Raw genomic sequence first — 11,807 nt, 5'->3', positions numbered from 1 at the left:
AGTGAGAGAGGGAAGGGTATATTGACTGAAAGCAGCCGTGGTTGCTCTTCAGTATGTAAGAGACAGAGAACAGTACAGAAGACAAGATGGACCGGAGGAACAGATGAAGCCTGTCATTGGGTAAGTGTGTGTATGTATGCGTGTGTGTGTGTGTGTCTGTCTGTTTGTCTGTGTGTGTGTGTGTGGCCATGCAAACCTGAGAAAACACTAGCTGAGTGACAAGTCACTTTCTCAGTGTAAGCGTATTCGTGTCTCAGGGACCGTGTCAGAGAGCGTGAAGAAAAAATTTAAAATAGCCTGTATATTTTTTTCTCTGAATGTATGGCAGATGTGCCTTTTGGCACCGTGTAGACACACACACAGCACTGGTGCCTTTCACAGTCTGTGTTGCTCCTTATACTTCCCCCTGTCCTCTCTGAGTCTCTGTGTGCAGTGAGACTGACTGAACACTTGCTGTATAACTGTATCTCTGTTCCTTAGTATTTGTGTGTGTGTGTGTGTGTACAAATGTGAAGGTATTCCTTTTACAGCACACACACACACACACACACAAATACTAAGGAACAGAGATTCTGCCGAACAGTCGGATGTCAGGATTCCAAAAGACAAGACCCCCCCCCCCCATCCCTCTGTTATACATCTGCACATGTTGTGCTGGTAGATTGTTTCTTAAATCGATTTCATTTTCTTGTTGTGTTTTTTGTTTTTGGATGGGAAAGGTGTCAAGTCTTCCTGGACATGGCTCGCGTATTTCGTAGTAAACAAAAACGGAGGATGCTAATGTGACTCTAGCTCCAGGCAAAGTCTAGCATGCTGAGCTGAGACGAGTGGCGTACATGTGGAGTAATCTATGCTACTACACACAGCAGTGTTGACACTCGGACAGGGCTGGAGCAGTCCTCGAAGCTGCCTGCCGAGATGTTCACTTTAATTCAGCTGTCACTTCTTCTGTTTGGGGTTTATTCGCTTCTTCACAGGTGAGAGAGTAAACAGGCATAAGGCAGACCGATGACTTGATTGATTATATAAATGTCTTAGATGTGGGGGGAGGGAGAGAGAGAGAGAGAGAGAGAAAGAGAGAAAGAGAGATGAAGGCAGAAGATGGAGTGATTAAGACATGAAAGACACAGTAAATTCAGCAGCCATGCAGATGCTGCCTGAACCTTTGCCTGAGAATATAAATGTGTGGAAGAATCCATCAAAGCACATAAGTTCTCTCAGAGTGAGGGTTAATGGGGATTGGAGCGTGTGGATATTAGTTTTAAACACTTTTTTGAACTGAAACTAATATGGAGAAATAGGGTTAACCAGGCTGATGTGGGGTGGGTTAATTTACTGGAGTAATTTACGGATTTGTTCCTATCTCCTCTCCATCTCTTTATTATTTCTGTCTGCTGCCTCTCTCGCCCCTTTCCTCTCACTGACACCAACAACATCTCCCTCCCCACACGTCTCTGGCGTCTCTCTGCTGCACTCCTCTGTTTTTCTCTTTTTATTCAATCTCTTCCCATTTCTCCCTCTCTCATTCCTGTCTGCTATGCCACCCCCCCCCCCCCCCCACCAACGCCCAGTTGAGTCCAGTGGTCCAGATGAGCGTGTCCAAGCCTCCTCTCCCCCAGTCCCACATCTCGGCCCCTGCCTCCTCCACCCACCTCATCCCTCCATCCTCCACCTCCCCCCATCCCCCGTCCTCCACCCACCACAACCCCCCTGCCCCCCTGCCCCCTCCGCCCTCCCCGGTCAAGATCTCCATGCAGGAGCACTTTGCCATCAACGTGTGTCCCGGCCCCATTCTGCCCATCCCGCAGATCTCCGACTTCTTCCCGCGCTTCCACGACTTCCCCATCGCCCCTCCGCCCCCCCGCGAGAAGAAGATCCTCGGGGAGGACGGAGAGTATCACGGAGAGAGGGATGAAGAGAAGGAGCGTGAGAGGAGGGAGGAGAACGGCGGAGACAGAGAGCTGGGCGACTCGGATGAGGAAAGTGAGTGAGCCAGATGGATGGTGGTGGTGGACTGTTTCTTTCTGAGCTTTGTTTCCTCTCCCTCTTACTGATTCTCTCTCTCTCATTCTCTCTCTCTCTCTCTCTCTCAATCTCATTCTCTCTCTCTCTTTCCATATCTCTCAGACACGCCATTTATGTCAAAGCGCCTTTTAATATACCTTTATTGTGACTTTAAATAGCTAAAGGCCTTTTATAAAAGTCAAAGTGTCTCTCCTGTTTAACCCCCCCCCCCCCCCTCTCCTTTCCCCTCTATCTTTCTGTTGCTCTCTCGGGGTGTAAAAGGTGTTTGCCTCGTACCAGCCAGGGCTCAGTGTGTGATGCCTCGGTGCGTATGAATAGGTGTATGAGTAAGCAGAGGGGAAGGTGCACGTAAGTGGCTGCTCCACAGCCGTAGATCAAGTGGGATCACCGGCGGGCGATTATGTGCCTGAATCATGATCACACACACTCTTCTGGTGTGTCTGCTCTGCACTCACCGTCTCGTTCTCCTGATTTGTGAGGGTAGCCCCGTCACCACATCTGTATTCCTTCCTGATGTGAGCGTGGCCCCGTCACCAGATCTGTATTCCTCCCTGATGTGGCCACCAGCTACCATTGATCTCCCCGCGGTTGCATAATTCAGCGAATCCGTCAGCGGGCATCTCACCATTTAACTGTAATGATTTGGAGCTGAGGTCTCCTATAAGAACAAAACATTCCCCTCCCTCTGAAATTAGACAAGAGCAATCTCTCTCTCTCTCTCTCTCTCTCTCTCTCTCTCTCTCTCTCTCTCTCTCTCAATTCAATACAATTTAAGTGAGCTTTATTAGCATGACAAATATTTTTGCATTGCTAAAGCAGAACATTTAAACATACATTTTCATAAAGAATGCTTGGAATACAGTACATGGTAAATACATATGCATCTCTCTCTATCTCTCTCTCTCTGTGTCTGTGTCTCTTTCTCTCTCTCTCTCTCTCTCTCTCTCACACACACACACACACACACACACACACACAGAGAGAAAGACACACATTAAGTCAATTGAGACAGCATGGGTTTACATTTGAGCCAATACATGTGTTTGGAGACCTGGGTGCAAATCCCACTATCAATGAAATGGAGAGTGCTGTCTAATCGATCAAATGTTGTTGCAGCTTACCTGGGCACACTGGAGTTCACACTGCACTTCGATCAGGAGAACAACTGTTTGCACTGCACCATCCAAAAGGCCAAGGTAAGGCTCTGGTATACATCCACATTACTCGCCCATTTGGAGCAGGTTCCCCATCCCATTCCCCCCCGTATAGAGTACATTCCCCATCAGATATTACGCCTAGCCTGACGCGTCATACAGTATTCAGATTCTAGTCAGAATATAAGTCTGATATTGCTCCATTGGGATGTAATTATGGGGTGTATCAACCGATACAGGGGGTGTAACACCCACCAACGTAATAACTTCCCACCAACGTAATAAAAATCTGCACAAAATCAGCATGTTTTAAACATAATAATCCTGCCAATGTAATAATTTCCCACCAATGTAATACAGTAACTATTGCCCACTGCCAACGTAATAACCCACTTTCCCACCAACGTAATAATTATTACGTTTGCAGGAAGTTATTACGTTAGTGGGAAGGTTAAAAAATGATTACATTAACTTACCACCAATATAATAAATCACTGACTTAGTGATATAATATCTGTTTTATCAGTTGTAAGGGTAAAATGTCACCATCTTATGCTACGTTTACACGTGGCCAGCTATTTTCATAAACGGACATTTCACCCTCTCCATTTTCACTATTAATATCGTGCACACCTGTCAGTTTTCAGAAAAGTTTTCCTTTACACTAACCCGGGTATATGCCTTCAAGAGCATGCCAAACCTGTAAGTGGAAGCTCAAGCCAATGTTAGCCAATCAGAATCCCGGAAATATCAACAACAGCAACGAATCACCTCCTCTTTATCTTTTGAACTGACTAAAAATCTCCGCCTCATCACATGAATCTCCGTTTGTACCTCTTTAGACGCAAACGAACAAACAGAGTTTTCCCCAAAAAAACGATCAGCCAGGAGTTTTTAAAAACTCTGTTTGCGGGGGGATACTTCCCCCGCCATAGTCGCTCCAAGACATGTCCTGCTCTCCATGTCTCTGAGTTTAGCTGACATACACTCATATTGACCGACACTAGACTCAAGCACTGGCCACGGTTACATTCGGTCTTGTTCAGTAGTCAGCTGTGCGCGATCTCCTCGTGAGCCTACCTACCAATATTCACTTCTAACATTTAACTTAAATAAGATAACATTACGTGTAGCCTATGTGATATAGGCTAATACTTCCCCCTTTGTAATGTAGCCTATGAATTTCCATGAACAATTCTAAGATGCACGAAACATAAAGGCTTTTGGGATCAGTTGATAATTTGATTGGTCCTAACAGCTCTGGTTTGAGCATAGTTGCTCCACTATGGAGCAATGCCAGACCAAACTTCCCGACCTCAAATGTTGTGGGCGGGGCTAAGTTTGGCTGGCACCCAGGCTAACATTACCCGGTTACAGCCGGAAATTGGCCGGTTTCACGTGTGGTTGTCCAGCAGAAAAAAATATAAACGGATAGAATGTCCGGTGGAAAATATGCTACATGTATTAATTAATTAATAGGCCTAACATTAAATAGGTTTGTTATTGCACAACCTATAGGCCTACAATATGGTACCACGACAACTTAAATTATGAACTTACCCTGTGAAAAGTTCATCATTTAAGTTTCATTCATGTTTGCAGAAGCAGGTGAACGAAGCCTTCTCTGCTGCTTGTACAAAGCTGATACTAAACAAACCGCTGGTGCTGATGATGCTTAATAAACTGCATTGTGGAAATACACAGTTTGTGATTTAATGTCGTTTAAATGTATAGGCAATTATGGCTATTTAAAACATGTCCGCCAGATTTTCTGTATGTTTGATATTCTGGAATATTACTTTTTTTGTCCGGCCAAAGTCTAGCGTAACTTCTGTTGCCCATCCCACTCCCCCATTTGGAGTTTGGGGGAAACTAAAACTTTTCTTTGGGTCAGCAGCCCCACTGGGGGAGTAAGCCAGGTGTGCTGCTGACAGTTATAGTATCCAAATTATTCTGGGGTAGCATATTAGATTCAGAAATTATATTTGGGCTTCAGTTTGAGCTTGTATGTAAATTCTCTGCATAAAAACAATCTGTTCCACAAAAACTCTCTGAATATTTCATCTCCAGTACGCCATTTCAGCACTTCATGAAACTTGCATAGTCTGTTGTAAGACATCGTTATTCATGCAGTAGGTCTCTTAAAAACCAATTGTGTTGTTGTGCTTGCGTCTGGTCTGGGAGTAGACATGAAGTTGTAAAAGCTGGACTGAGATTGCTCTCTAGCTTCACCTCTGTGTAGTTTTACAGTATGCGTGGATGGAACCTCTTCATTAGCCTGGGCTGTAACAGAGCCCATAAATAACTGGGAGTGAGCGAGAGACCAGCTCATGAGGACAACATGTGAGAGCGTCCTCACAACACATGACTGGTCATTCCTAGGTGCAGCATACAGGGCCACTTGGTCATGCTTGACTTATGTGATCATATGTGACTGGACTGTTGTAATACTCACTCTCGCACTCTCTCTCTCTCTCTCTCTCTCTCTCTCTCTCTCAGTGTGTGTGTGTACACGCTTCTCTGTTCTTGCCCATGTGTGTGTGTGTGTGTGTGTGTGTGTGTTGGTGTGCAGACATGGGCAGTATTTTAATTATAATACGTATTTAATTACTTTAGCGTATTTTGTAATTTGTATTTTGCTGGATTGGAAAAACTCAAATGTAGTTTGTAACAAAATACTTTGAGGGATTGTATTTGAGTATTTCAACTACTTAAATACTTCTCAAATAAGCCAAAATGTCATCACTCAATTAAATATACTACCCGCTATAACCATGACAATAGGCAATGCTTATCATAAAACCAAAGGCCAGAATCTTGGTGAATCTGGTTTTAAGAATAGGCTGGGTGCCTGGAGATATCCCTTGGGCGATTCCCTATATTCAACTGTAAAGTTGACCTAAACATTTCATTACCTTTTTGGAAGAAAAGCATGAAATGTTTACCCATTTTCCATTTTTCTTACTGTGGTATGCCACATTGTGACCAACTTAAAAGTGTTAGATCCAACTTTATTCTATTACGATCCCCTCTGAACATGTGTAAAGTTGAAAAAAATGAAAAGAAAAGTCAATTGAGGGAGCCAAAATGGTCAACTTTATCACCCTTCTGTAAGGACAACATGGGGTGTAAACCCAATTTGTTTGTTTATGTCAATTTTTGTCACCCTGTAGACAACTTAAAGCCCCTTAGAACCCCTTAGGCTTAGAACATGTCAGGAAGTTGAAAAAAAATTCAAAAGTAACTAGGAGCTTGAATTGTCAGGTGTGTTAAGTGCTACAAGACTAAAATTTTAAAACGATACAGATAAGATACTGAGGAAGTTTGGACCACGGCCTTTGACCCCATGACCTTGAGTACCTAATAACTGATGTTCATTCTCACTACAGGACAGTATTAAAACTTGGATTTGACATGAGGATTTATGTAAGAAGTAACAACAGGTGTCCTGATATGCAGAAATAATGGAGGAGACGGAGACAAAGACCTCCCGGAGTGGAATTCTCTCCCAAGTTAATTCATTCCGTATATTGGGACACCTTATAGGTTGTTATTCTGTTGTCCCCCATGTTGCCAGTAGGCATGCATTTATAGCACAACAAGGGAAATGTAGTTCAGTTTAAAAAGAGGCCGACCTGTTCAATTTGTTGTACTACTTACATTGGTTACGGAAAATTATGGTGGGTAGTTTGCTTTGTTACAGTTGATTCCACTGTTGCGAAGCCTGCTTTTCAGTTCAATCATTGTTTACATTGATATGGGATGGTGATTACATGTTTTACCAGATCTACTTCATAGGTGCCCCAATGTACAGAATTAATAACCCCCTGCCAGCCAATCAAAAATAGTATTTCTTGTCTCTTGGGGATACATTTCAATAATATGCCTTGTTAGTACCATGATTATTGTGTGGGTATTTTTGTATTTCCAAATGACTAATTACTTGTATTTTAATTAAATACATTTTTCACATCAGTATTTTGTATTTTATTTTTGTTACATTTCATGAGCCAGTATGTGTAGTTTGTAACAAAATAGTTTTTTGATGTATTTGTGCCCACCTCTGTTGGTGTGTGTGCACACGCTTTTCTGTGCTTGCCTGTGTGTGTGTGTGTGTGTGTGTGTGTATGTGTGTGTGTACATACTTCTCTGTGCTTGACTGTGTGTGTGTGTGTGTGTGTGTGTATGTGTGTGTGTGTACACACTTCTCTGTGCTTGGCTCTGTGTGTGTGTGTGTGTGTGTGTGTACATGCATGTGTGTGTTTACTCCACAGGGACTGAAGGCCATGGACTCCAACGGTCTGGCAGATCCATACGTCAAGCTCCACCTTCTGCCTGGGGCCAGCAAGGTCAGTGCAACCTTCTCTCTTCCCCCTCATCTCTCCATCTCTCTCTCTATTTCACGCCGTCCATCATGACTCTCCCCTCTCTTTTCTGCCATATCTCTTTCCCTCTCTCCATCCTTCTCTCATGTCATGGTCAGTCAACTCCCTCCTCCTCTCCTCTCTCTCTGTGTCTCCCTCTTCTCTCTCTTCCTCCCTCTCCTCTCTCATCCTCTTTCTCTCTTTCTCCTTTCCTCTTTCTCTCCCCCTCTCTCCCCTGGCATGTCATCCCTCTTCCCTCTCTAACCATCTCTCTCTCTACCCTACTATCTATGCATGACATACATGGTCTGTGTGTGTGTGTGTTTGTTTGTTTCTGTCATGGTCTTTTGCTCAAAGGGGTTGTATTGGACATGCCCTGTGTCCTAGACCTTGTATTGCTTCCCTCTCTGCACCGAAGCTGTCATCCTGTGTTGAGAAGTGTGTGTGTGTGTGTGTGTGTGTGTGTGTGTGTGTGTGTGTGTAGGAGTGGCTTTGAATCTGTTTCAGCTGCTTTCTGAGCGCGTGCGGCTCGTGTCTCCCCTCTGGTCGTCTCCCAGGTGGGCGTCTCGTGTTCTCGGGCTGGCCATTTTGGTTGTTTTGGCGGGGCGCTGCTATCAGATTCAGTCAGGCGGTGCTGTGGTGGTGAGGGCTGGTGCAGGGGGCGTCGGGGTGGGGGGACTGAGGCACAGCAGACAGGTAGAGTCGATCTGTCTGTGGTCACACTCCACCGGGGGCGCAGGCTAGCGCTCTCTCTCACTCCCTGTCTCTCTCTCACTCCCTGTCTCTCTCTCTCTCCCTGTCTCTCTCTTTTATTGTCTTTCTCAGATTTCTTGCTCTAAAAATAATTGTATCTTTTTTTTCCATGACTCTCTCCCCAGACCAAAATCATACTTGTTGTCATCTCTCTCCCATACATTTTCCATTCCATTCTTTCATGCCTAATTACAGTCTCTTCTCTCCTCTGCTGCACGTCTGCATCGGCATCTCTCTCTCTTTTTATTTGTATTATTTCATTCTACTGTCCCTGGACTGCATTCTGTCTATATACACCTCCTTTTGACCATCCCTGTGTCCTCTGTTTCTTCCTCTGCCACTATCACTCTATCTCCTGGTGACCCACTTTGACCTTGGAAATACCAGCATGAGTGGTGAGGGAGAGGGGAGGAGAGGAGGAGAGGAGAGGAGAGGAGAGAGGGAGGGCAGGAAGAGAGTGAGGGAGAAAGGGGGAGAGAGAGGGATGGAGAGAGAGAAAGAGAGAGATAGAGAGAGACATGGATGAGGGGAGGACAGCAGCAGGTGGTTGTCATGGAAACAGTGAGGATTGTTACACGGCTCACGTCAACACTAGAGTGTGGACGAGGGGGAGAGGGGAGAAGTGGGGCAAAGCGTCATGGAGGACGTAAATATCCACATGCTACGCGTGTTAAATATCGACCTCACAGATGCTCAGGGAAAAAAAATACACCAAAAAGTGAGGTTTGGGAGTGTGAACCGTAATGACGTCTGTCAGCTACACACACACACACACTCACACTCAGATGCAGATGTACTCACACTCACACACTCTTCACACTCTTACACACGTCACACTTAAGCACATAGTCATGCACCATCAGAGCACTTGAGCTGCACCTACCAGCGCAGAGTGCTGCTCACTCACACACTCACACAGCCTTCAATGCCAGACACGTCCACTCACGCACATGGCCCCAGAGCTCAGAGCGCACACGCACGCAGGCATGCGCACGCGCGCACGCGCGCACACACACACACACACACACACACACACACACACACACACACAGGCATCCATATACTCTCATGCACGCACACACACCTACACACACACCTACACACACACACACACAAACACACACACACACACACACACACACACACACACACACACACACACACACACACACACACACAGGCATCCATATACTCTCATGCACACACGCACACACACCTACACACACACTTACACACACACACACACAAACACACAGGCATCCATATACTCTCATGCACACAGTCAGCCACACACTGACAGCACACACACACACACACACACACACACACACACACACACAGTGAGAGAAACACAACATATACACACTCCACATCACACTAAATTCTACACACCATGCCTCCCCTTTTTGTAGTGGCCTGTTGGGTGAACTACATTGTCTGAGAACGTCATGCTGTCCCCCTTGCACACACACACTGTGCAAAACCCTCCCTTCACACTCAAACACTCACACAGAGACACATACACACACACGCAAACACACACACTCACACACTGCAGCTCTTGCTGTTTTATTAAAACACAAATTCATCCTCACATATGACAGTCTCTCTCTTTCTCACACACTTCCTTATCACTCCCTATCTGTCTCTCTCTCTGTCATCCAAATATAGAGGCAGTCTCTGTCTTCTCCCCACAAGCCCACAAGCTCATTCTTGCTCTTTTCTGCCCACCTTACAGCGGCTCTGTCAACCACACACATACATTCAGATACACACATACTCACATCACCCTCTAAACCACACACATACATTCAGATACACACATACTCACATCACCCTCTAAACCACACACATACATTCAGATACACACATACTCACATCACCCTCTAAACCACACACATACATTCAGATACACACACACTCACATCAAAAAAAAATCTTTCCCCTGTCATGATTCATGTGCACAATGTATCAGCCTTTTGTGGCTACGCACACAATTAGCATAACTTAGTTAAACATTAGCCTACTACAACCTATGACTGACGCGCGTTAATGTTTTCTTCAGTGGTGCTCAGACCTAATGCAATACGTAAGCATTTGAAATTCCACATAGAAGTCACATACCTTGAAAATGAATTTTAGTAGTAACAGTTGAATTGAAAACCGAATTGTCTGTAGTCTCCTTATTTCATGCGACTGCTTAACAAACTTCAACAATGTTTTGTCTTCTACGTGAATTAGGCCTAAATGTGAAGCCTCTGCACGGCCCGGCGCCATCGACTGGTCTGGCATATGCATTACAGCTCTTTTAGCTGCTTTCACCTCTGAGTGTGCATGCAAGTTTTTTCTTCAGGTGTGAAAGCGGTAGGAGAAAATACAACTGTTGGTTTTGTATAGATGTAGTCTCAGATACACACATACCCAGATCACTCTCTCAAACACACACACACATTCAGATACACACATACCCAGATCACTCTCTCAACCACACACATACATTCAGATACACACATACCCAGATCACTCACTCATCCACACACACACACTCACATCACTATCTCTCACACATGATGTCTTGTCTTGTGGACTGTGCACTCTCTCTCTCTCTCTTCCTGGCAATCCTGGCTTAATGTCACGTTCCGCTGTAGTATACACACAAATACTGTACACACACTTCCTCTAGTTCTCTCTGCCTCCCTCTGTCTTTCTCTCTCTCTCTCTCTCTCTCTCTCTCTCTCTCTCTCTCACACACACACACACACACACACACACACACACACACACACACACACACACACACACACACGTTGTTCTTCTCCCTGTTGGCTGTCTGCTGTCCTGGTTCTTACATTGTGCAGCATGGCCAATGCGATTTCTGAGTCACCATCTATCTCAGGTCTCTGCTCGCACACACACACACACACACACACACACACACAGAAGAGGGAGAGAGAGAGAGAGGGATGAAAGAAGAAGAAAAAAACATGGAAAATGGGTCCAGATGGAAGGATGTGCGATGGAGAGAGAGGGAGGGGGAGAAGAGGATTGAGATGAAATATTTAGGGTGATGCAACAGCTTTGGTGACAGAGCCAATGGAGAGAGGGGAGGAACAACGGAGAAGGAGGGGTGGAGGGAGGGCTAAGGTAAGGATGACCATTCGTTTTTCACTGGTTTGGACCAGGCCTGTCCATGTCCAGAGGATGGAGAGGACAGACCGGCAGAAGACAGAAGAGAGAGAGAGAGAGAGAGAGAGAGAAGGGGGGTTGGAAGAGAGTGGAAAAGAAAAGATTTCAAAAGATGTCTGTGAGCAATGCAATGGCAGAGTGAGAGAATTTGACTTAATAAAACGAAAGAGTGCAGATGAGAGAGACAGAGAGACAGAGAGACACAGAGAGAGAGAGAGTTAGAGAGAGAGAGAGAGTGCTTTCATAAGATATGAAGAGGTGGAGGGTGGTGGAGGTAATTAGCTCTAGAGCACCCGTGTGTGGCTGAGGCTGTCTAGCGTTCCAC

The 11,807-nt window shown here is 45.3% G+C and overlaps 1 protein-coding gene across 1 annotated transcript in view; it reads left to right on the top strand.

The window, feature by feature from the left end:
• Positions 1-1,589: 1,589 nt before the first annotated feature.
• The window catches only part of doc2g (double C2-like domains, gamma), a 38,083-nt gene continuing 27,865 nt past the window's right edge, over positions 1,590-11,807 (top strand). The window contains exons 1-3 of the mRNA XM_076295994.1: positions 1,590-1,983; positions 3,142-3,221; positions 7,454-7,528. Of these exons, the coding sequence (XP_076152109.1) occupies positions 1,590-1,983; positions 3,142-3,221; positions 7,454-7,528 (549 nt within the window). The remainder of the gene's footprint in view (positions 1,984-3,141; positions 3,222-7,453; positions 7,529-11,807) is intronic.

This window comes from Alosa pseudoharengus, unplaced genomic scaffold (genome assembly GCF_046254945.1).
Source record: "Alosa pseudoharengus isolate Yale_2024_CS ecotype anadromous, Long Island Sound unplaced genomic scaffold, YU_APseudo_1.1 YU_APseudo_1.1_scf_2, whole genome shotgun sequence".
Lineage (NCBI taxonomy): Eukaryota > Metazoa > Chordata > Actinopteri > Clupeiformes > Clupeidae > Alosa > Alosa pseudoharengus.
The sequence above is the reverse complement of the archived record's forward strand: the minus strand, read 5'-3'. Positions and strand labels throughout refer to the sequence as shown.